The 27,334-nt window shown below is 37.4% G+C and overlaps 1 protein-coding gene across 2 annotated transcripts in view; it reads left to right on the top strand.

Annotated features, from left to right (window-relative positions):
- CCDC148 (coiled-coil domain containing 148) overlaps positions 1-27,334 on the top strand; it is a 224,724-nt gene that overhangs the window by 129,783 nt on the left and 67,607 nt on the right. For both annotated transcript variants that reach the window (XM_057317926.1, XM_044381556.3), the window contains one exon: positions 16,338-16,478. In XM_057317926.1, coding sequence (XP_057173909.1) covers positions 16,338-16,478 — 141 coding nt within the window. The remainder of the gene's footprint in view (positions 1-16,337; positions 16,479-27,334) is intronic.

Below are 27,334 nucleotides of genomic sequence, written 5' to 3'. Positions count from 1 at the left end.
GTCCTTGTTATCACGGAGATTAAAGTTTAGTGAGAAATACAGTCAAGAAAATAAATCAGTTGATTAATAACATTTTTTCAGTTTTATTGAGAAATAATTAGTATTTAAGTATAGAAGTTTAAGGCATTCAGCATGATGATTTGATTTACATATATTATGAAATGATAACCACAATAAATTCAATTGATATCCGTCATCTCATGATCTACAGTGCATCTAAATGTATCTAACAATATAAAGGTGCTTGTGATAAAAACTCTTAGGATAATATACTTTTACATAGTGGTAAGTGAAATGAAAATAAATCAAGACAGGCTAGAGAGTGACCAGACAGTATCTATTTTAGACACTATTCATGAATACAGGCCATAGATAGGATAGCAAATGTTGGATGAAATCATTAGGAAGAGGCCCTGAATCACCCTGAAGGACAGGTGAACAGGATTGAGGTCTTTCTAGGCAAAGGCCTGGGACAGAGATAAGCATGAGTGTGTAGGAGCAGGGAGAAGAGAAAGAGGCAAATGAGGAAGAGGAAGGTCTGGCTTGTCTGCTCTGGGGAGTAATAGGAAATAAGGTCATATGTATGGGTTCAAGTCCAAATATGCCTTTAAAGATTGAATCCTCCTTTTGAATAAGGTGGTGTCCAAATAAATAGTTATAAAATCCACTTGAAATGATAGCCATTGGAAAGCTGCTACTATTAGAATCTTAAGCAGGGAAGCAAAAATATGTGAGAAATAATCCAATAGACAAATGTTTACAGAATGGGTTAAATCAAAGTGACACTGAAGTCAGGAAAGTCAAGTGGAAAGCAATTGCAGCAATCCAAGAATATCATTAACATTTGTGTAGCACTTATGCTTTCTTATTTCATTTATTCATCCATTCAAACTTACTTATTGAGCATCTATTAGGTGTCAGGGGATGTGTAAGACACTGAGGATGTAATGAAGAGGGATCAGATATGGTCCCTATCCTTGTGGAGATTGCAGTCTGGTGGGGAAGCAGACACTGGTCATGTAATCACAAGACCGACTCTCTCATTTTAAACTATGAGAAGTATCTTGAAGGCAAAGTAAACCGTTATGGGAGCATGCAACTGGTGGGGGGGGGGCACTTTACTTCATGTAGAGCAGGTGGATAAGGCTTCTGACAGCATTGGAGCTGAAATTTGGAACTGAGTAAGTATAAATTAGGAAAAGGTGTGGGGGAGGCGAGGAGGAAGGGAAGCATTCCAAGCAAAGGAAATAGCAAGTACAATATCTACATAGCTGGAGGAAATGTGGCCTATTCAGAGATTTGTAAGATGGCCAAGTACACCTGGAGCACAGAGGGTGAGTGTATGAGTAGTATGGGTTCTAAGTTGGGGCTGCAGACATAGGCAGGGCCAAACCCTGGAAGCCTTATGGTCCATAGTTGGAAGCAGTGGAAACCATTGAAAGTGAAGGCAGGGAGATGGGAATGTGGGCATGGAGTGAAATGAGTGGATGCCAGATGCATCTTCATAGCATTAGGATGGGGGCTGTGAAGATAGAGAGGAGTGAATGGGGTCTAAGAGATAGTAAGAGGTACAGTCAGCAGGACCTAGCAATTGATTATAAATGGAGTGTCAGGGACAAGCAGAATGATTCTTGAGTTTCTGGCGTGTACGAATTGATGGTGTTTGCACAGAAACCCTATAAGGCATGCATCACTGTTATCCCATTTTATGTTAGTCTGTAGCTCTAGGTGGTTAAGCAATGTACCCCAGAGAATACCATTAATAAGTTACAGAGATAGGACTTAAGCTCTGGTTTATGATTTCAAAACCTGGGTTCTCTCATCTATATTATGCTTCTGGGTTGATTGCAATAGGAATAAGGACTGTGGCTTAATGATGGCAACACAATAGCTTTGGTCTTTATATTACAGAGTCATAGAATTTTAGCACTGGAAGGGGTTATAGAGAACTTCCTGCTGTATTTTTCAAGCTTCTTTGAGGATGGCCTACAATGAGAAATGTGTTTTACATCTCTCACACACACACACACACACACACACACACACACACAAATAGAAACAAAAATTTCTTGAAACGGCATTATTATAATGCCATGAGATGCACTCTAGTATTTTCTGTTCTGTTTTCTTTTGTAAGAAAACACTAGTTCCCATCCACAAAATCAATTCATTATCTACTAATGAGTTGTGGCCCTCGTTTGAAAAGTGAACTAGTCTTCTTCATTTTTTTCAGCGAGGATTTGAGGCCCAGAAATAGGAAGTGATTTCCCTGGATCTCATAGCCAGCAGGCAAGTGATTTCCTGGCTGTTAGCCCCATTTTCTGATGATATTATACAATTTGGTTTTGTCAGCTTCATACATAAAACTGACTGATAGGTTTCTAGATTTCATCCCTTATGAAAAAATACCTGTTGGTAGTTTTCTACTTACTGATATTTAGTTTGTTTCTTTCTCCCCAAGTTTCATTTTACACTAAAGTTAAGACTCTATAGGACCCAATTAAATGAAACTTCGCAAGACTTTCTATGAAAAGTAAAGGACATGAAACAGTCAAGATAATAGTGAATAATCTTTGAGATTCTAAGAAATATTAATAAAAAGCCACAGAAAATGGAAAGTGGTTATCAAAGTGAGGTGATAAAAAATGCACTTATGAAGTAACCCAAGAAACCAAGGGACAGTTGTGAAACCAAAAGAAAAAACCAAGTCTTTCTGCTAAGTAAAAAGGCCAAGGAGAGAATAGAAAGCATTAATAACATATGCAAAATCACAGGTACTGTATGTCATAAGTGAAGTTTAAACACAAATGGAACACATGAGATTAAAAAGCTTAGGTAATATTGAAAAATAGTGGGACCACTGGAAAAAATTTAATGGAACTATCAGACTGTTTAAAATTTAATAAAATGAAAATTTGAAGTTTACTCAGCTGAACTGAATCTAGAAACTTCTAGGAATATTGAAGGAGAAGACAGCTTGCCACTTTTTTTGCACATGTCCTCTAATATTGCTAGAAATGTGAATTAGTTGTTGAAAATCCTGACAAGGTTTTCTGGATATTTTCCCTATCAAGCAAGCAGAGATGGAGCTTAGGAGGCATGGAAACAACCAGGACTGGAGAAATCAAGAATCGAAAGTCCCCTGTGGGGGAGTAGGAAAATGGTAGCAAGGGGGGTGGGGTTGGACTTACCTTTCTAAAGACCAGTCCAGTGTGGGAAGGGTAAATGTTGTCAACCTAACTGCTAGACATGCCTCAGAGCCTTATCTGTGCATATCCCAAGTATTTCTGGAACCCTTTTTAAGTACCAGATGCCATGATAGGCTCTGTAGAGAAGTTATGGGTAAGACAGATTTGGTCCCTGCCCTTAAGTTTGTAGCCAAGTGGGAAGTACAGGTAAAAGGTTTAACGCATGTTGTAATGGTAGAGAGGGACAATGTGGTAGGGACATTGACATGGTGAGTTAGGGAAAGCTTCCTGGAGCAAATAATTTCTCAGCTTAGACGTGAATAAGGATAAGTAGAAGTTAGCCAGATGAAGTGTGAAGAAGATAACTTGCTTGTTTCAAAGATTACATCATACCGTGAGGTCAATGCCTTTGTAAAGCACGGGCCTCGCACACAATAAGCCCTCATAAATGGCAGTTTTTAATATTTTATTGTTGCCGGTTATAGGTAGTGGTCAGACAGAACTTTTTCTGTATAAGACAACACACATGACACAATGTTTCCATAAATATGAATGATAGAATTCTATATTAATATTTAATTGTCTATTATTATTTAACAGACCTGTAAAATACTGATGTTTCTCATTGCAATTCATTTTGCTTGCAGAAGAAAATTGCAGAACATGTCATATATCGCAATCTCTCCATATGAGGAAAATATAAAATAGAATCAGGATAATATAACTTAAAGAAATCATGGAAGTCATGTGATCCAGTCCTCCCCTTTAACATGCAAGAAAACTGGGTTAGCCATTTGCTCAAAGTAACAATATTATAGGTTAGTGATAGAGAGAAGACAAAAAAGCAGGTGTTCTGACCAACAGTTCAATTTTCATTTCCTTTATAACACATTGCCACTTACAGAATTTTTTCAAGGCATTCAACTTTGTTGTAAAATTATGTTAATATTGTTACCTTGATGTTAATTTCCATTATTACCTTTGAAGTTTTGATGGGCTTTTTTGTTTTTCTAGTACTTTATTTACTCTGAGAATATGTGTATTTATTAATTTCACTTGAGCCGTTTTTCTTTTGCATTAAGAGCAAGGAATGCATGTAATGCTGCTAACCATTTCCATCTTAAACCCTTAATTTATTATTTGCAATAGATGAACATATTTTAAACTCCATTTGTTTTTTGTTGGGTTAAGGTTTCATTCAGACTGTACCTTTGGCAGGAATATTGAAGTATTAACTAAAGACCTAAAAAAATGTCCTGTAGTTAATAATCTAAATAATGCTCTCTTTCTAACATGCTCCTGACTGCCACTGTGGTAATGTTCTTTCATGGTTATTATTATTGCATAGTTATGCTCACACACTCTGTTTAAAGCTATATAATTAACAAACCCTTTAAAATAAAACCACTAAAATGTTCTTCTGGGCTATTCTTTCTTTTGCTCACTGTTCACTCAGGAGTCTTCTATATTTTACCCTATTGTGATAATATTGATTCCTTTGCCCACCTGCCAGTTTTCTTATTCTTGGGCGTCTCAAAAATACCATAATTGGTTGTCATTCTCTCCACATGGGAGCCATCTAAATCCCTTGACTGCCTCTGGGGATCCATTGGATAAGGATTTTTTTTTTCCAATGGCACCCTTTTCCCACCAGGTTTGTCACCGTGTCCATTGTGCATTCTGAAAAGCCCTGTTTACCTTACTGCCTGGAAACCGATAACTGCAGAGCCTGTTTCTCGTCAAGATCTCACAACTCTAGCTACTTAGGATATAATGCTACCTTCAACAATCTTCTCTCCTTTACTCTTTACCTTTTTTTTTAGTATGGTTATAATTACGGACGATATTGTGAGTTATCGATTTCAAGCAAACTTCTAAGGGTCCCTAACCATTCTCATGATTCCAATATTAAGTGGAGCAATTTAGTTTCTAAAAGTTGATGCTGACTTGCTCAAAAGTCTTTTCCCCAGTATTTCATATATACGTGTGTTGCTTGACATCTTAAACCATTGACTTTTGGTTGCTGAACTTCCATTTGTTTCATGATCCTTCAGTATGTTTGTCCCATTTAAAAACCTACCATAGCCTCTCATGACAGTTTTTACTTAGGTGGATTTAATATAAACTTAACCAGCTAAAAAAAATAAAAATAAAAAATAAAAAACTCCCATAATCTTTTCTTCTCTGGGGAACAGGAGAAACATCATTTAGACTTGCAAATACAAGGAGGGGTAAATTGGCTAAATTGGTGGATAAAATGGGTTGCCTTGGTTTTATTGGTCTGGTTATTGTTGTTGTTATTATTATTATTTTACTATACTTGCCTTTGGAAACAGAAATCTTCTCCAGTTATAGATATTTGCTTATGCATTGGCTTCTTTAAATCCTATGACATCACATATGTAATGGATATTTAATGATAATTCCCAAAAGATAGTCTTAAATCAAAAGGTGAGAAGAGCAGTTTTAAACCCAAACTTCTTTCCACTGAAATTTATAAAACTAGTCTTAGTACTCAGAAAGGCTAAGTGTATGCTACTTTTCTTTTCATTAGCTCAATGTGCCTCAAATCTCCCTTTATACTCTCTGAGAACCTTGAGACTACAGTATTTTATTATATAAAACTCTTTGGACATACATTATACTTTATGGCTTATTTATTTTTACAGAATTTTTAGCTTGGAAAAATTTAAACATATATGAGTCTATTATCACTCAATGTCAACAATTATCAACTCATTAGTCAAATTTGTCTCATCTGTACTGTTACCTATGACCATTGGGTAATAGTGAGCAAATCCCCAGACATCATACCATTTGATCTGTTAGTATTTCAGTATTTATCTGAAAATTTAAAAAGACTTTTTAAAAAAGCATAACTAGGGGCACTTGGGTAGCTCATTCAGTTGAGTGTCTGACTCTTGATTTCAGCTCAAGTCATGATCTCGGGATGGTGGTGTTGGGCCCTCCATCAGACTCTTCGCTCAGCAAGGAGTATGCTTCTTTCCTTCTCCATCTCCCTTTACTCCTCTCCCCCCTCTCTAAAATAAATGGATAAATCTTTTTAACAATAATAAATAAATAAAAATTAAAAAGTATAACTATATTATAATCATACCTAAAAACTTCAACAATATTTCCTTAATAGTATCAACTAATCGATATTGAAATATTTTTGTTTTAAAATTTTTACGTTTAGTTTATTCAAATTAAAACCAAATATAATCTACATGCTGCGTTTGATTGATATGTTTCTTAAATCTGCTTATCCGTAGTTCTCCTTCCTTTTTTCTTGTAATTTGTTAGTCTTTTAAAGATTTTCAAATTTGAGTTTTGTTGATTGCATCCCCATACAATTGTTTAATATATTTCTCCATTAGCTGAATTTTCTGTAACCTAATAGATAGGTCTAGAGATTTGATGATATTCATTTTTATTTTTTGGCAAGAATACTTCATAGGAATAATGTATATTTCCATCAGGAGGCCAAAATATCTGCTTGTTTCTCTGTGATGTTAACATTGTTCAGTGTGTTCAGTTGTTGCCAGCCTGATTCTTCCATTATAAAGTTTCCCATCTGCTATTAACATGAAGTGTTTAGTAGCAATTGATGATCGTAAACAAGGATTTATTATTTCATTGAGTGTTACAAAATAGTATATTCTAATACTTTTATTTCTTTCTCATTCATTAGGCTTTGTTTAAAAAGGTTTGTTTTGGTAAATTAAATAGAAGGTAATTATTGGGCCTCTTTGATGTGCTAATACTCTGCTGGACAGTGTAAGAGGAAGACAAAATACATATGTGTCACAGACCCTCCTGTAAATAAAAATTCAATATTATGCTCAAAATAATTAGAGAACAGCTATGGTATGGTGAGTGAAATAAGAAAAGAGAAATGATCATGGGTTGAAGAATGTTTCATGGAAAAAATGGGACATGTACTGGGCCAAGGAGCAGTCTATAAAATAGGGGGGAATGGAGATGTACCATGGTTTGGACCAAACTATGAGGCTAAGAACAAGAATGCCACATACGGAAAGGCAAAGGAAAAAAAATCTATGTAGAGATTATACGTTAGTTAAAATGGGGTATTGATTGTAAGAAAACTAAATTACTTAGGTCCTATTGGGATAAATTGGCAACACCCCATGAACTCTGGCATTTTTCTCAATACATTTGGCAGACAGACTTTGAGTGAACTAGGAAACTACAGCAAAGTGGCCTAGGGAAATTCAGTACTTTAGAGATTGATTTGTCATAAGTAAAACTCATTTGATCTTAAGAAATATAAGATTGCCCAAGTCAGATGTAAAATGTAAAGAATTAGTCATTTAATAGGTGTACACAGCTAAATACAAACTACAGAGATACTTGTGTTTCCACAGAACAAACCAGGATGTTTGAAAAAAGAGGCAGGTGCACAGGGCTTGTAAAGCTGTGGCAAAGTTAAAGATGTTGAGTTTAATTTTGAAAATATTGTGTTTTGGGTACACATGCAAATAGTAAGGGCCTTAAGCATTTCTTAGGATAGAATTGCAGATATAAAGAGACAAAGCTGATATACATTTTAGTCATACACACAGAAGTGAGAGGTTAACTCATAGGAGACACACATAACAAGCACAGAGGGGCTGAGTTCATAGAAAAAGGATAGCAATAGGAGCACCTGGGTGGCTTGGTCAGTTAAGCATTAGGCTCATGACCTCAGGGTCATGAGATTGAGCCCCATGTTGGGCTCCATGCTCAGCATGGAGTCTGCTTGAGATTGTCTCCCTCTGCTCCTCCCCTCCACTCACACTCTCTAGCTTTCTCAAAAAAAAAGAAGAAGAAGAAGATAGCAGTAGAGTTGAGGGTGGAGGGTGGACAGAACAGGAAAAGAAGAGAGTAGTAGTGTCCATTGGTGGAGAAGTAGAACAATGTTGTGGGCCAAGAAGGAAAGAGCTTTAATCGGGAAGAGATGGTCAACAGGGTCAACGTGATGTACCACCATCACTAACAACATTTGACAGGATGCTTGATTTTAATACAGTATGTTACAGATAGAAGATGGTATATAGGAAGGAATGGTTTGGGAGTAGGAGATCAGGATGGAAGACATGTGATCTTATCCTAGGAATGGGCTTCCAAAAAAGAAGGTAAATATAACGGCCAGGACAAGCAGCAGATAGGGAAGCCTAGGTGTATCTGAAAACCAAGAGTCTGAATTTCCTTGGTTATTTTTTTTTTAAGATTTATTTGTTTATTTTAGAGAAAGAGAGCACATGTGAGCAGGGGGAGGGGCAGAGGGTGGGGGCTTAAAGCAGACTCCCTGCTAAGCATGGAGCCGCACTCAGGACTCCATCTCACAACCCTGACCATTACCTGAGCTGAAATCAAGAGTTGGGCATTTAACCAACTGAGCCACCCAGGCACCCCTCCTTGGTTATTTTGATAAATAGGGGAAAGTATATTTTTAGAAAACAAACTTTGAATAATGAAAATGCAAAAAGAGCTTAACTATTTAGTCACTTTAATTCATTATATTTTAGACATTTATTCTATTATCATTTTATGTATTACCATAATGAGTCATCATGTAAGATACAAGGTATTAAATTGGAAATGTTAGTTTACCATAATGAGTCATGCTTTTATCAAACATAAGATATGAGGTACTAAATTGGAAATGCTAGTTCCTTCCTTTTCTGAAAAGAATTCTGCACAATTCTCCATCTTCCTTCTTTCTGCTTTCTTAGTTTTCTTAGTGTATGTGGAACATGTAAATATTTGTTTCTGTTTTGTTAGTTTCATTGGTTTGCTGCTTACAAAGACAACATATATTTATTGTAAAAATGTCACTCAGCACAGAAAGGTTTAAAGAATAAATTTTTTGAATTTCATGAAATGATGCTTTCAGAGATAACCAGTATTATTATTTTGGTAAATCTCCTTTTAAGTCTTTTCCTGTCTATAATAGATGATATTTTATGTTAAGGAGATTATACCATTAATGTAGTTTTGCACCTGCTTTTTTGCATCTAATAATATGTTGTAGACATTTTTTATGGCAGTGAATATAGGTATAGACCATTCTTTTTCAATGGCAGTCATTACATGAATATATCATAATTAATTTAAGCCACCTCCTGTTGCCAGACATTTAGACTCTAGTTTTTCTGTTTAAGCCGCACTACAGTGAACACTCTTGTGGATACATTTTTGTGGACTTATCCAGTTGATTGTCTTCTTTGAATAACTTCCCCAAAATGCAGTTGTGGGTCAAAATCTATGCATATTTTATGTTGTGATACATATTTATTTACATATTGCCCAGTGTCCTTTAGAAGTGCAGTACCAATTATGCTTCTACCAGTAATACCAATCTGTACCCAGAAAGTTCTTTTAAAAGTCTTAAAATATTTTTTTTCATCTTCATTCAGGCTCATTTTCCTCACTTATAAAATAAGAAGGATGAAATCTAGCAGTGGTTCTTAAACTTTTTATGATCTTAATCATTTGAGAATTTTTGAAAACTGTTGATCAGAAACTGGAACTGTTGTTTCAGAAAAACACACCTGTGCAAAAACAGAGAAATGTTTACATACTATTTATGAGAATTCATAGATTCCTTGAAGTCAATTCATAGACTCTTTAGGATCTCAGTCCATCAATCTAAGGGAAGAATCCCTGAATGAGATGACTTCAAAGTTGCTTTCTCTCTCTTTTTTAAATTTTTTATTATGTTACATTAGTCACCATACAGTATTAGTTCTTGATGTAGTGTTCCATGATTCATTGTTTGCATATAACACCCAGTGCTCCATGCAATTTGTGCCCTCCTTAATACCCATCACCGGCCTATCCCAATCCCCCAACCCCCTCCCCTCTGAAGCCCTCAGTTTGTTTCCCAGAGTCCATAGTTTCTCGTGATTCCTTCCCCCTTCTGTTTACCCCTCTTCATTCTTCCCTTCCTTCTCCTACCCATCTCCCTGCTATTTCTTATGTTCCATAAATAAGTGAAACCATATGATAATTGTCTTTCTCTGCTTGACTTATTTCACTTAGCATAATATTCTCCGGTCCTGTCCATGTTGCTGCAAATGTTGTGTAATCGTTCTTTCTGATGGCTGAGTAATATTCCATTGTATATATGGACCACATCTTCTTTATCCATTCGTCTGTTGAAGGACATCTTGGCTCCTTCTACAATTTAACTATTGTGGACAATGCTGCCATGAACATTGGGGTGCATACAGCCCTTCTCTTCACTACGTCTGTATCTTTGGGGTAAATACCCAGTAGTGCAATTGCTGGGTCATAAGGTAGCTCTATCTTTAACTTTCTGAGGGACCTCCACACTGTTTTCCAAAGTGGCTATACCAACTTGCATTCCCACCAACAGTGTAAGAGGGTTCCCCTTTCTCCACATCCTCTCCAACATTTGTTGTTTCTTGCCTTGTCAATTTTTGCCATTCTAACTGGCATAAGGTGGTATCTCAATGTGGTTTTGATTTGAATTTCCCTGATGGCTAATGATTTTGAACATTTTTTCATGTGTCTGTTAGCCATTTGTATGTCTTCATTGGAAAAGTGTCTGTTCATATCTTCTGCCCATTTTTTTGATTTGATTATTTGTTTCTCGTGTGTTGAGTTTGAGAAGTTCTTTATAGATCTTGGATACCAGCCTTTTATCTGAAGTTTAATTTGCAAATATCTTCTGCCATTCTGTGGGTTGTCTCTTTGTTCTGATGACTGTTTCCTTTGCTGTGCAGAAACTTTTTATCTTGATGAAGTCCCACAAGTTCATTTTTCTTTTGTTTCTCTTGCCTTTGGAGATGTGTCATGAAAGAAGTTGCTGTGGCCAGTGTCAAAGAGGTTACAGCCTATGTTCTCCTCTATGATTTTGATGGATTCCTGTCTCACATCGAGGTCTTTCATCCATTTGGAGTTTATCTTTGTGTATGGTGTGAGAGAGTGGTCAAGTTTCATTCTTTTGCATGTAGCTGTCCAGTTTTCCCAGCACCATTTATCGAAGAGACTGTCTTTTTTCCACTGGATGTTTTTTCCTGCTTTGTCGAAGATTAGTTGCCCAAAGAGCCGAGGGTCCATTTCTGGGTTCTCTATTCTGTTCCATTGGTCTACATGTCTGTTTTTGTGCCAGTACCATGCTGTCTTTGTGATCACAGCTTTTTAGTATAGCTTGAAATCAGGCAACGTGATGCCCCCAGCTTTGTTTTTCCTTTTCAACATTTCCTTGGTGATTCAGGGTCTTTTCTGGTTCCACACAAATTTTAGGGTTGTTTGTTCCAGCTCTTTGAAAAATGTCAATGGTATTTTCATCGGGATGGCATTGAAAGTGTAGATTTCTCTGGGTAGCATAGACATTTTAACTATGTTTATTCTTCCAATCCATGAGCATGGAATGTTTTTCCATCTTTTTGTGTCTTCTTCAATGTCTTTCAACAGTGTTCTGTAGTTTCTAGAATATAGATCCTTTACCTCTCTGGTTAAGTTAATTCCAAGATATTGGATGATTTTTGGTGCTATTGTAAATGGGATGGATTCCCTAATTTCTCTTTCTTCAGTCTCATTGTTCATGTATAGAAATGCAACTGATTTCTGAGCATTGATTTTGTATCCTGCGATATTACTGAAATGTTCTATGAGTTCTAGTAATTTGGGGGTGGAGTCTTTTGGGTTTTCCATATTGAGTATCATGTCATCTGCGAAGAGAGAGAGTTTGACTTCTTCTTTGCCGATTTGAACACCTTATATTCCTTTTTGTTGTCTGATTGCTGTTGCAAGGACTTCTAGTACTATGTTCAACAATAATGGTGAGAGTGGGCATCCTTGTCGTGTTCCTGATCTTAAGGGAAAGGCTTTCAGCTTTTCCACATTGAGAATGATATTCGCTGTAGGCTTTTCATAGATGATTTTTATGAAATTGAGGAATGTACCCTCTATCCCTACACTCTGAAGGGTTTTAATCAGGAAAGGATGCTGTATTTTGTCAAATGCATTTTCTGCATCAATTGAAAGGATCATATGGTTCTTGTCTTATTTTCTTGTTAATGTGATCTATCACACTGATCCATTTGCGAATGTTGAACCACCGTTGCATCCCAGGGATGAATCCCACTTGGTCTTGATGGATAATCCTTTTAATGTACTGTTGGATCCTATTAGCTAGGATCTTGTTGAGAATTTTGGCGTCCATATTCATCAGGGATATCAGTCTGTAATTCTCCTTTTTGATGGGGTCTTTTCCTGGTTTGGGGATCAAGGTAATACTGGCCTCATAGAATGAGTTTGGTAGTTTTCCTTCTGTTTCTATTTTTTGAAAGAGCTTCAGGAGAATAGGTATTATTTCTTCTTTGAATGTTTGGTAGAATTCCCCAGGGAATCCGTCAGGCCCTGGACTCTTGTTTTTGGGGAGGTTTTTGATCACTGCTTCAATCTCTTCATAATTAATTGGTCTGTTTAAATAATCAATTTCTTCCTGTTGCAGACTTGGTAGTTTATAGGTTTCCAGGAAGGCATACATTTCTTCCAGGTTGTTTAATTTATTGGCATATAGTTGTTGATAATAGTTTCTAATGATTGTTTCTATTTCCTTGGTGTTGGTCATGATCTCTCCCCTTTCATTCATAATTTATTAATTTGGGTCCTTTCTCTATGCTTTTGAATAAGTCTTATTTATTCAATCTTATTTATTCTTTCAAGGAACCAGCTTCTAGTTTTGTTCATCTGCTCTACTGTGCTCCTGGTTTCTAATTCATTGATCTCTGCTCTAATCTTGATCACCTGCTTTCTTGTGTGTGGGTTAGGCCTGTTCTTCTGTTCCAGCTCCAGCTTCTTAAGGTGAGAATATAAAAACTGCATTTTAGATTTTTCTATTCTTTTGAGTGAGGCTTGGATGGCTATGTATTTTCCCCTTAGGACTACCTTTGCAGTGTCCCATAGCGTTTGGACTGATGTGTTTTCATTCTCATTGGTTTCCATAAATTGCTTAAGTTCTTCTTTAATTCCCTGGTTTACCCATCATTCTTGAGCAGGATGGTTCTTAGTTTCCAAGTGTTTGAGTTTCTTCCAAATGTTTCCTTGTGATTGAGCTCCAGTTTCAAAGCATTGTGGTCTGAGAATATGCAGGGAATAATCTCAGTCTTTTGGTATCGGTCGAGACCTGTTTTGTGACCCAGTATATGGTCTATTCTGAATAAAGTTCCATGCACATTTGAAAAGAATGAGTATTCTGTTGTTCTGGGGTGTAGTATTCTGTGTATATCTATGAGGTCCATTTGGTCCAGTATATCATTCAAAGCTCTTGTTTCTTTGTTGATTTTCTGCTTAGGTGATCTGTCTATTGCTGGGAGTGGAGTGTTGAGATCCCCTACTATTAACGTATTATTATCTATATGTCTCTTTATTCTGGTTAAGAGTTGGCTTGTGTATCTAGCTGCTCCCCTGTTGGGGGCATAGATATTTATAATTGTCATATCCACTTATTGGATACATCCTTTAAGAATAATATAGTGTCCTTCTGTATCTCTAACTACAGTCTTTAGTTTAAAATCTAATCTGTCTGATATGAGAATTGCTACCCCAGCTTTCTTTTGAGGTCCGTTGGCATGAAAAATGGTTCTCCATCCCTTCACTTTCAGTCTGATGTATCTTTAGGTTCAAAATGAGTCTCTTGTAGGGGCGCCTGGGTGGCGCAGTCGTTAAGCGTCTGCCTTCGGCTCAGGGCGTGATCCCGGCTTTGTGGGATTGAGCCTCACATCAGGCTCCTCTGCTATGAGCCTGCTTCTTCCTCTCCCACTCCCCCTGCTTGTTTTCCCTCTCTCACTGGCTGTCTCTATCTCTATCAACTAAATAAATAAAATCTTAAAAAAAAAATGAGTCTCTTGTAGACAGCATATGGATGGGTCATGTCTTTTTATCCAATCCACAATCCTGTGTCATTTATGGGAGCGTTTAGGCCATTCACATTGAGAGTGATTATTGAGAGATATGATTTTAATGATATCATGTTGCCTGTGAAGTCCTTGTTTCTATAGATTGTAAATTTCTGTTCTGTGTCACTCTTGGGTTCTTTTTACTTTTATAGAACCCCCTTTAATATTTCTTGTAGGGCTGGCTTGGTGGTCACATATTCTTTCAGTTTTTACCAGTCTTGGAAGATCCTTGTCTCTCCATCCATTCTGAATGACAGCCTTGCTGGATAAAGGATCCTTGGCTGCATGTTCTTCTAACTTAGTGCTCTGAATATGTCTTGCCAGCTTTTTCTGGCTTGCCAGGTCTCTGTACACAGGTTTGACATTATTCTGATGTTCTTCCCTCTGTAAGTGAGGATTCTCTTCCCCCTCGCTGCTTTCAAGATTTTATCCTTGGATCCAGGATTTGCGAATTGTACTATTATGTGACGTGGTCTTGGTCTGTTCTCATTGATCTTGGGAGGGGTCCTCTCTGCCTCTTGGACACGAATGCTTGTTTCCTTTGCCAGATTAGGGAAGTTCTCAGCTACAGTTTGTTCAAATATTTCTTCTAGGCCTCTCTCTCCACCCCTTCGGGGATGCCGATGATGCTGACATTGGAACATTTTATTGAGTCGGTAATCTCGCATAATCTACATTCTTGAGATTGTATTTTTTGAGCCAAGTTCCCATTTTTTCCTTCGTTTCCATCATCCCATCTTCCAACTCACTAATTCGTTCTTCTGCCTCACTTACCCTGGCCATCAGAGCATCCAGTTTAGACTGCATTTGATTCATAGCATTTTTAATTTCTCCCAGATTCGCTTTCATTTCCGCCCTTAGAGATTCTATATTCTCGTTAATATTTTCGTTAATATTTTTTTCAAGCCTACACATCATTTTGACCAGTGTTACTCTGAACACCATTTCTGATAATTTGGTTATATCCATATCCATTAGTTGTGTGGCAGAGGCCACAGTCTCTTTTTCTTTCTTTTGTTGGGGGTTCCTCCTCTTTGTCATTCTGATGAGGAGTGGTTGCAGGGATGTACAGAGCCCAAATTATTGGCCAGGACCCAAGCAATGTGCACTTGTTTTACAGGGACCTTCCAGATGTGGGCTTCTTGATTTTTCAGCCTGCCTTCTGGGGGAGGGGATTGCCCCGCTGATACTCAGGCAACCCTGTTGGGGTAGAGTTGCCCCGTCCCCTGTGGGGGGATGGGGATGGGCACAATGCGAACCAGTATTTCTGTGCTTTTGTTCTTGGCGGCTTTCCCTGGCGGTTTTCTGTGACTCTTCTGAGAGTCAGAGCAGCAGTGGCCAAATCCTAGCCTCTATCTCAGAACAGAAAGATCGCAGTCTGCTCTCCACTGAGCTCTCCTGGCCACTCTGTTTCTGTCAGTGCTGCTAAAAACCCTGCAGTGTCCCGGGTTGTGTGCCCCACAGCCACTCTCCCAGTCCTCGCTCCCAGGGTCGGCACATCTCTGTCCTTTGTGCTTCTAACACCACCAGCCGCCCCGGTTTCCTCGCGCCCTCCCGAGCTCCCTGTTTCAGTGTGGTTCGTGCACGCTCCGGCACGCCGGTTTTCAGTCTGGTTGCGCGTGCACTTCAGAGCTGCGATTTTTATTCTGGTTGCACACTTGCTCCCAGCTCCCGGTCTCAGTCTACTTTCTCGGGGGCTACTGGACCACAAGTCCAGCCCACTCTCCAGCACAGGGGACTACAGCTTCCTGGCCCCCAAACGGGGCGGCTCCCTCCCCCTTCTCTTTATCAACCGATATCTGTGTGCAGATTCATGGTTCCCAGCTTCGCACCTCAATACTCAGCGCTGGAGATGTTCATTTGTAGAGATCCAGATGTATCTTCCTGCGTCTCAGGCTGATTTCGTGGGTGTTCAGGATGATCTGGTAGATACCCAGCTCGATTCAAGGGACTAGCTGATAAAAGGTCCACTACTCCTCCGCCATCTTTTTTTCTCTCCTCTGCTTTCTGTTTTTAACACTAATACACATACACACACACACACACGTCTTACGTACACGTCATTCACATGTCACACACTCATGCGCACACAGAATTTTAATGTGTATTTGGAAAAACTTTGATACCTGCTTGATACAGAATCTAGTCTTATTGTGTCTGTAAAATCACTTGACTGGATATAGTTATTGGAATGAATTTCCATTTATTTCAGGTTCTTCAATGGCGAGCCCACCAGGAAGAGGTAGCAACCCTGGAAATGGAAATTTCTGCCAGAAGAAGAGAAAAGGAGAAGGAGAAAGAGAAGCTATGGAAGGAGAAGGAATTATTACAAAGAGCAGAGAAGAAAAAGAAAGTATGAAATCTGCTATTGCTTTGACTGTGTGAATGAATGTTTAGTTGTCTGATTGAGCTTTGATTTATCTTGGTGTTTGGCATGGAATCATCATAGGCAGTTCTTAGGAAGATTCATAAGGTTCTAGAGGAGTCTTACTTCAGTTCATTTAAACTTCAAAGATTTGTGGACATGGAGGAGAATCCAGTTAATTGACCTTCATAAGCACGGGTACTTGTGATTAGAAAAAATGCAGTAGGTAAAGAAAAGATAGGGTTTATGACTTGTTAAGTCTTGTACTAAGTAGGGACATGCAAAGACAAGAGGATACCGGGGTAACATTCTGGTTGATTGTGGTATAGCAACTGACTGTCAAAAGAGGTCTTTGCTGGTAAAATACATTGTACCGGGGGCAGAGCAATTCATGCAATACTAGAAGGCCCTTTAAAGAATTTACTTCTAGACTTATTATTTGTTAGAATGTTTGTTTTTCATTTGCTGACACAAATTCATCACTCTACTTTTGAACAAACATTTGCTTCCCAGTTTTCAAAAAATTAATCACAACACTTATTAACAACTTCAAAATGATTGCTGATATTCTGTGGAAGAAAAAAAGTGAATCTAATACAGGATTTTAAAAATATATCTGGGATATTTATTTAGATATTTTTGTTTATCTTATCATTTTTTGTGGTATAAACAAACACATTAGTACACATCACCTAGCATTGAAACTGTTAATTTTTTTTATTCTTTTTCAGACTTATTTTATTTTACAAATCGAGTTGAAGTCCTCTCTTGAGGATGTGCTCAGTACCATTTTCCTTCTTACCTCCCCAAAGTCAGTCTTGATCATAAATTTTATTACTATCTTTTTAGGTCATCAATGGCTTTTAACATCTTTTTTTAAAAAAGATTTTATTTATTGACTTGACAGAGAGAGAGAGCGAGAGAGTACAAGCAGGGGAAGTGACAGAGGGAGAGGGAGAAGCAGGCTCCCCACTGAGCAGAGAGCCTGATGTGGGGCTTGATCCCAGACCCTGGGATCATGATCTGAGCTGAAGGCAGATGCTTAACTGACTAAGCCACCCAGGCACCCTGCTCTTAACATCTTTTAATATGTAGTTTGTGATTTTTAAATTTTTTCACGAATACTTTCAGACTGTATCCTTCTGCAGCATGTACTTCTTCATTTAACTTTACATTTTTGAGATATAGCTATATTAATAAACAGAGATGGAGTTCACCCCTTTACACTGTTATATACTGTTTCGTAGAGAATGAGACTGCCATCATCCCTTCTCTTAGTGGTTGACATTTATGTTTCTAAAGTTTTGTTCTTGCAACTGTGCTGGGGCAGCCACCTTGTACATGTCGACTGGGGCATGTGTGCACAGCTCTCTCCACAGTATACCAAGGAGGGGAATTACTGTGTGGTAGGATTTGTATGCTTTCAATTTTATAAGTTGTTGTTTGGTTTTTTTTTTTTTTTTAGTTTATAAGGTATTATAAATCTTTTTGACTTTTGCCAATCTGATGAATGTGAACAGTATCTCAATGTTTTAAATCAGATTCTCCCGATCGCTTGTGAAATTGAAAAATTTCCTCATGTTTATTGGGCAATTTTCTTCCTCTGTGATTTGCTTATTAGTGCTTTATGTTTGTCTATTGTCTTTATTAATCTGTAGAAGTTCTTTATAAATTCTGGATACTATTTCTTTTTGTCAGTTGTATCTTCTGTCATCGGTCATCCACCTTTAAATTTGGTCTATAGTGTCAACAGTTTCATGGAAGTTAAAATGATCCAGTAATCAAGTTATTAAACTCTTTGTGAACTGTGATTTCCTTTATGAACCATGACCTGATAGTGAGAGCATCTTTACAGAGAGTTTTTGTTTGCTCCTGCTTAGGGCCCTATACATTTTACTGGCCCAGGACCAGGGCATGTATTAACTGTGAGATTTGGGACCTGTGCTGTGAGCTTGCAGAGGGTGCTGACTTAACACTCACGCGCAGCACCTGCCTCGGTTCTGCTGGTAACCGTTTTCCTCCTCTGATCCCAAGCAGAAAGTTAGCTCCTTTATCACTTTTCTGGGGAGTGGTCCTAGTCTATCTCGTTCCCATTTTGTGTATGGACAAGTCCTACAGGACTTCTTGCTCTTTTTAGGTGGCATGATTCCAGCTCCCATGTACACAAGTCTTGAAGCTAATATTAAAAACCCAACCACCAGCTCCTCAGGCCTGTCTCAGGCCTAGTTCTGTCCAAGTGCCCTTTGACTTTGGCTCCCTCTTACTGCTCTGATTTGAGTTCCATTTTTATCTTTGGCACTGGGGAGTTGTGTGTGTTTGTGTGCAGTTGTGTTATAGTTTATCCAAAATTTCTGTTTAAGGTAGGAAAGGAGATTTCTATGTCAACTCAAACAAACTGACCGAAATTCTGTCTACCTTTATATATACTATGAATCCATACTCTCTTTGTTCTATTTTTATGCTGGAGACAAATTTTAGTTCTTTAGTGTTTAACAGCAGTTTCCCAGAAACCCTCCTATGGTTTCTCAAGTCAGAAGCTCCCCCTGACTTGAGACTGATTGCTTTGTTAGCCGGTGCTCTGTTTTTCCTCATCTACTATTTCACCTGCCTGGATTTCTCTTCTCATAAACTAGCAGCTGTAGAGATAGAGAAACTATTCTATGTATAAAACCCCACCTGAGGATTTCTGAATAACAGATCATCTTTCTCCTAATTCTTCTTCTCAGCAATTTGTCTTTTTAGGGAATGACACCGTCTTTTTGCTGGAATAACATTTTAATTTGTATACCAAAGTTTACCCTGGTAGGTCCCCAACTCTTCAAATTGACCTTTAAATTATTAGATCACTTTTTCTTCTGTGCTTTAAAACTCGAATTGAACATAACATTCACAGTTTTCATAGTTTTATCTTAAGACTCAAGGTAAGTTTTGATTCATAGGCTGTTAGGTGATAATGGCAATATTTCAGAAGCATCTCTCCACTTTTGAAATTATTGTCATGATAAAATCAAAGAATAATGTCTTTCCATAAACTATCCCTAGGAGCAATTGTAAGAAACAAAATTACTGTGCTAGGTGAACCTTAAAATGCCTGATATGTAATATTGGTCCCAGTACCACCCTTTCACTAGATGTAGTGTTTTGGGTGGCTTGAATAACGTAAAAACTACTCTGCATCACAGCATTTTCGGAGGTTTTTTGCTGCTTGATGCCTGGAGTTCTTATGGGATCAAAGCAAGAATAGTTTCAGCCTCACTCCCAAAATAGAGATTTCAAGCAAGGCTCATATTAAAAGGAGAGATATTCCTTCCTTGCTCTAGCATATACATTTCTCTCCCAATTTTACCAGTTCCTAATCCAGCATTGAAGCCTTCACCTTGTACAGCTGAGGGGTGGGAACCACCAGCCATGGCCCACCAGCCATGTGACCTTCAGCCTTACCTCCAAGATGTTTCTGGGGAGGAATCTATCATTTTGTGATATCTTAACCTCAAGTGACATCATATCAGTAAATATCAATAGACCCAGGCGTTGGTAGAACCTTGGCACTTACATGGTCCCCCTTGACCTCAGGTGATGTGGCAAATACTCAGAATTACATTCATCTCAGATAACCAGGGGACAGCAAAGACAGTCTAAAATAAAAGAGGGTAGGCTATCATAAACAGAATGCAGGCCAGAGGGCTAGAACAGTACTGCTTCCCAGAAGATTCAGGAAGCTCTGCTCTTAGGAGGAAATTCAGAGTATCTTCTCAATTCAGATCAAAGCTGTTCTCTCAGCGTGGGAATCTTTGGGTTCTTATGAGAGCAATTTATCATGAAATCCCCAGTGTTTCTTAATCTAATAATATACTGATCTAAAGAGCTAAGGGGGGGGTAGGTAGACACTGAAGAATGATAAAAAATAAATTCCCAGACTATAAACTCTACTTCTTCAGGATTGTTGGGACTTAAAGGGGCCAATGAATCACACCTGTGATAGGCAGGCTTCTAAGATGGGCCTCAAGATTTCCTGCCCTCCTGGGATACACACCCTATATAATCACCAGGATTATAACTACTGTGGTTAGGTTATATTATATGACACAGACAACCTTGAGAAAGGGAGATTACCTGGGAGGACTTGACCTAATCACATGAGCCCTTTAAAAGTACAGAGGTTTTTTTTTTGGCTTGTCAGAAGAGGGGTCGTCAGGGATTTAAAGCTTGAAAAGGACGTGACTGAATATTTTGGCTTGAAGATTGAGGAGGTCACATGGCAAGGAGTGCGGGTGAACTCTAGCAGCTGAGAGTGGCCTGGCTGACGGCCAGAAGGGAAATGGGAACCTGTAACCTGTAGTCCTACAACTGTAAGGAACTGAATTCTGCCAAAAACAAGAATGAGCTTGGAAGCATATTTTCCTCTAAAGCTTCCAGGTGAGAACTCAGTTTTTTTGGCACTGTGATTTCATTCTTGTGAGATCATGGGCAGAGAGTCCAGGGACACCATGCTGGACTTCTGACTTAAACAGGAGTCAGAGCTCATAGGTAAGTATTGTTTTAAGCTGTTAAATTTGTGGTAATTTTTTACACAGCAATTAAAAAACTAGTACAGTTTTTGGTATCTAGAAGTGAATTGTTGCCGTAACAAATACCTGAAAATGTGGACCTGGCTTTGGAATTGGGCAGTGGGAAAAAGCAGGAAGAATTTTAGGAACATGATATAAAGAAGACTAGAATGCCTTGAACTGATTTAGTAGAGGATGTTAAAGATGTGGCTGCTGAGTCTAAGAAGGAAGTGATGAACATATTCTTCAAAACTAGAGAAAGGATCACTGTTATGTGGTGACAGGAAGCCTAAGGAATTAATTCTGTGCTGCAGTTAGGTGGAAAACATTCCTGAATAATGAACTTCATATGTGATGAGGTAAGAAGATTTATGAAGTGTTGAAGATGCCACTAGGGTTTTTTGCTACTTACAGTAAAAAGGAGAGATTTGATGCTTTGGGAAATTCTCAACCGATCTAAGTAGCAAAAGACTCCAGAGTTAAGAGATTATTGCTGCCATCATGCCATAGGAAAAGGCTGAAAGTGTGAATATACAATCCTTTGTTAGAGCCTTGAAAATATCACAGGGTCAGAGTATTCAGTCATATAAAAGACCCTTCCGAGAGATTAAGGGTGTTTCTCATAGATCTCAAACTAGAAAGCCTCTGGGAAGTTTAAGGGCATTTTCTCTCAGCCACCTCAATAGAAAACCAAGAGAGAGAGAAAGGATTATCTCAAAAAGACCTGTGGGTGTGTGGCTTTTGTGTAATGGAGTGAATCCCCATAAAATCTGCAAAGGCTCACTTGGTTCTTGAGAAAATTTTATCAGAAACACTGCCAGCTTGGACTGAAAGGGACAGAGTGAATATGAAATGCAAGGAGGCTCATGGACTTCCCAAAATTCTCTTGGCAGGAAGCAGGCTGATAAAACTACTTAGGAACTTGGCATTCCTAATACTTCCACCACTGGGCCAAACCCACCCAAGCTCAGGAAAAGCTTCCTTTTAGTTCTCACCACGTTATACAAAAAACAGTTGTATCAGCTCCCAGTAAGATATATTGACAGTAAGATTGTATATAAACCCAAAGGGGTCACTAAAGGTCCTATTTAGGATGATCATTCATCCATGTATGTATTCATTTATTCAGTAAGTATGTACCAAGTGTCTTTAATGTGACACACATTATACCTGGTCCTTCATGAAATTGTAAGAAGTCACCCTACTCCAACAGAAATTGTCCCTTTTCTGATATGTATCTATCTATCTATCTATCTATCTATCTATCTATCTATCTATCTATTTTAAGTGGGCTCCACACCCAGCATGGAGCCCAGTGCCAGGTTTGAACTCATGACCCTAAGATCAAGACCTGAGCTGAGATCAAGAGTTGGACACTTAACCAACTGAGCCATCCAGGCACCACTTTGGTATCTTTTTAAAGGGATACGTTTTCCTGCTCCACCACAAAGATAATATGCAATTCTTGGTTAGGTTAGTAGAAGCTCTTAACTAATAATACAGAAGGGTTTCTTTTACCTTCAAACTTTATGAGTAGAACAAGAGAGTTAATAGAAAAAAATTAAAAATACAAAATGGAGTGAACTATATAGAGTTTGCAAGTAGTTAAATTAAGCATGGCTACATATAGTAAATTAAATACATATGCATATATACATAATATTTACGAATGGATATATTTGTGTAGGTACATACACACACACATAATTAAGGTGTGACTTCCCTGCCTCTCTCAGTGAGTACTGATAGCTTAGGGAGTTTGGACTGATTTGGTACCCCAGACAATGAGCTGTACAGGCCCTGGGCTGTGTCCTGATGCCCTGACAGTGCAGGGAAGCTAATTCATAGCTCCATCTACTAACTGAATATTGTATCCAGTCCCAACCATCTAGTAAGCCTGACCCGTGAATTCAAACAACTGCGGAGCCCATCCTACAGCCTCACTTGTATAGGGAACCAAGCCAGCAGTCCTATTTAAATGTTCTCAGTCAATGGCATACCTCCCATCCCTCTTCTCAGAGCTTGAATAGTTCCCTCACCCCAAAATAGTCCATAATAGTAAGCCCCACCTGCCCAGAGACATTACCAGCAGACACACCCAGAAACCCAAACTGAGCTGACTGGTGAAGAACCGTCTCTGCCAAAGCAAACCTATAAAGTCTGCAAAAGAAGCTCCATTACTAAAATGCACAGAAACCAACATAAGGAATCAAATAAATATGATACCACCAAAAGAAACTAATAAAACTCTAATAACTGATCCTAAAGATAGGGAGATCTATGAACTCCCAGAGAAGAAATTCAGAATAATCCTCTTAAGGAAGTTTAGTGAAGTACAAGAAAATGCAGAGAAATAAACAAAATTAGGAAAACAGTTCATGAACAAAAGAAGTTCAACAAGGATATGGCAACCATCAAAAAAAACCAAACAAACAAATAAAAAAACCTCAAAAACCCAAAACCGAAACAAACAGAAATCCTCAAGTTAAAAACACAACAACTGAACTGAAGAACTCAACAGAAAGTTTCAGAAGTAGACTCAACCATGGAGAAGAAAGATTCAGCAACTGAGAGGATAGGACATTGGAAACTACCTAGTTAGAGGAGAAAAAGAAAAAAAATGAAAAAGAGTAAAGAAAGCCTATGGAAATTATAGGATGTGATGAAAAGAAATAATATTCATACTATGGGAATTCCAGAATGAAAACAGAAGAAAGGGACAGAAAATATATTTAAAGCAGTGATGGCTAAAAACTTCTCAAACTGGGGAGAGAAATGAACATTCATATCCTAGAGTCCCAAAAGACCCCAAATAGGTTGAACCAAAATAGGGCTACACTGAGACAGATGATAAGTAAGTTGTCAAAAGTCAAAGACAAAGAATGAATTTTAAGAGTAGCAAGAAAAAAGAGAGAAGTTACGTATAAGACCATACAAAACCATAGGTGGATTTCTCAACACAAACATTTCAGGCCAGGAGACAATGGGATGACATTCAAAAAAATTGAAAGAAAATAATCGTCAGTCAAGAATTTTATACCCAGTGATGCTGTCCTTCAGAAATGGAGGAATAAAGACTCCCAAACAACAAAAGCTGAAGGAGTTCATTACCACCAGACCTGCCTTATAAGAAATACTAAAGAGAGTTCTTGAGTGGGAATAAAAGAATGCTAATCAACATCATAAAAACACAAAAAAGTAGCATAAATTTCACTGGTAACGGTAAATATATAATCATTGTTAGATTCTGCAATATGGTAATAGTGGTATATAACTCACACTTCTAGTTTAAAAGTTAAAAAAAGAATATGGAAAAAATCAATACAATCGTCTATTACAGGTTACACAATACAAGGAAACACATGTAAATTGTAAGAGCAATAACCTAGAATATGATGGAGAAAAGAAGCAAATGTGTAAAATATATTAATTCTATTGACATTAAGCTGTTATCAATTTAAAATAGGTTTAATATAAATTTAATAGGGATACCTGGGGGGCTCAGTTGGTTAAGTGTCTGCCTTTGGCTCAGGTCATGATCCCAGGGAGCTAGCTTCTCTTTCTGCCTGCCGCTCCCCCTGCTTTTGCTTGCCCTCTCTCTCTGACAAATAAATAAAATCTTTTTTAAAAAATAAATAAATTTAACATATTTTAGGTAAGCCTCATGATAACCACAAATGAAAATCTTGTAGTAATTACACAAAAGAACATGATAAAGAAGTCAAAGCATATCAATACCAAGACATCAAAACTCAAAAAAGAGAGAAAGATAAGAAACAAAGAACAATATACCTACGAAATAACCAGAAAACAATTAACAAAATGACAATAGTAATTTCTTACCTATCAAAAATTACTTTAAATGTAAACAGATTAAATTCCCACACTCAAAAGACATATAATGGCTGAATTAATTTAATAAAAAAACTGAAAACCCAGACCCAACAATATGCTGCCTATAAGAGACTCTTTTTTAGCATTAAAGATACACATAGACTGAGAGTGAAGGGATGGATAGAGATATTTCAAGCAAATGGTAAGCAAAGCCAACCAACCAAACAACAACAAAAAAACTAAACAAAACAAACTAATAAAACTCCAAAGGTAGCTATACTTACATCAGATAAAATAGACTCTAAACTTAAAATGGTAAAAATAGAAAAAGAAGGTCATTATATAATGATAAAGGGTTCAAGACATCAAGATGATACAACTGTAAATATTTAGGCACCCAACATTGGAGTGCCTAAATATGTAAAGCAAAAACTAACAAAACTAAAAGGGGAAATAAACAGTAATACAGTCAGAGTTGGGCCCTTTAATAGTCTACTCTAAACAATGGATAGATTTACAAACAGACAATCAATAAGGAAACAATGGATCTGAATAATACTATAGAACAAATGGAACTAACAGACATATACAAAACATTCTATCCAACAACAGAATACGTATTCTTCTTAAGTGCACATGGAACATTTTCTAGGATAGACCTTATGATAGACCACAAAATAAGTCTTAGCAAATATAAGAAGGTTACAATTGTACCAAGTATCTTCTCTGACCACAATGGTATGAAATTAGAAATCAATAACAAGAGGAAAACTGGAAAATTCACAAGCATGTGGAAATTAAACAATACTCTCTTGAATAATCAATGACTCAAGGAAGAAGTTAAAGAGGAAATAAAGTTTCTTGAGACAAATGAAAATAGAAACCATACCAGAACTTATGGGACATAGCAAAAGCAGTTCTTAGAGGGAAATTCATAGCAATAAGTGCCTACATTAAGAAGCAAGAAATATCTCAAGTAAACAACCTAACTCTACACCTTAAGGAACTAGAAAAACAAAATGAACCCAAATTAGCAGAAGAAAGGAAATAGTAAAGATCAAAGCAGAAATAAATGAAATAGAGAACAGAAAAACTATTGAAAAATTAACCAAACTAAGAGTTGGTTCTCGGAAAGATAAACAAAATTGACAAACCCTTAGGTAGACTAAGGGGAAAAAAAGAGAAAAGACCCAAACCAACAAAATTGTAAATGAGTAAGGAGACATTATAACTGATACTACAGACAAGAAAAGGATCATCAGAGGCTGCTGTGATCATTTATATGCCAAAAAAACTGGACAACCTAGGAGAAATGGGAAAATTCTTAGAAACATACAAATTACCAAGACTGAATCAGGAATAGTAAATCTGAATAGTCCAATTACTAGTAAGAAGATTAAATCAGGAATAAAATATCTCCCAATGAAGAAAAGCCTAGGACCAGGTGCCTTCGCTGTTGAATTTTAGTAAACATTTAAAGAACAATTAACACCAATCCTTCTCAAACTCTTCCCAAAAATTTGAAGAGGAGAGAACATTCCCAAACTCATTTTTTGAGGCCATCATTATCCTGATACAAAAATCAGAAAAGGACACTACTAGAAAAGAAAACTATAGGTCAATATCCCTGATGAATGTAGATACCAAAATTCTCAATAAAATACTAGCAAACTAAATTTAGCTGTACATTAAAAGTATCATTCATCGTGATCAAGTGGGATTTATCTCTGGGATGCAAAGATGTTTCAACATATGCAAATCGACCAATGTGATACATCACATTAATAGAATGAAAGAAAAGGATTATATGATCATATCAATAGATGCACAAAAAGCATTCAGTAAAATTAAACATCCATTCATGATAAAAACTCTTAATCAGGCATAAAGAGAACATATCTTAACATAATAAAGGCCATATAAGACAAGCCCACAGCTGACATCATATTCAATGGGAAAAGGATGAAAGCTTTTCCTCTAAAATCAGGAAAAACAGGATTCTCATACTTTACTTTTATTCAACATAGTACTGGAGGTCCAAGTTAGAACAATCAGGCAATGAAAGAAAAGAAAGAGAGGGAGGGAGGAAAGGAAGAAGGGAAGGGCATCAGGATTGGAAAGGAAGAAGTAAAATTGTCTCTATTTGCAGACAACATAGTTTTATATATAGAAAATCCTAGAGACTCAACCAAAAACTGATACATCTAATCAATAAATTTAGTAAAGTTACCGGATACAAAATCAACATACAAAAATCAATAGCATTTCTATACAGTAAAAATGAAAAATTTAAAAACAAAATCCTATTTATAGTAGCATCAAAAGCATCAAAAACAAAAAAAAATGCTTAACACATTTAACTAAGGAGGTGAAATGTCTTCATGCTAAAAACTACAAGACCCTGATGAAAGAAATTGAAGAAGACACAAATAAAGGGAAAGGTATCTTGTGTTCATAGATTGC

This window comes from Ursus arctos, unplaced genomic scaffold, assembly GCF_023065955.2.
Source record: "Ursus arctos isolate Adak ecotype North America unplaced genomic scaffold, UrsArc2.0 scaffold_1, whole genome shotgun sequence".
NCBI classification, from domain to species: domain Eukaryota; kingdom Metazoa; phylum Chordata; class Mammalia; order Carnivora; family Ursidae; genus Ursus; species Ursus arctos.
This window is presented reverse-complemented; position numbering and strand designations above follow the sequence as displayed.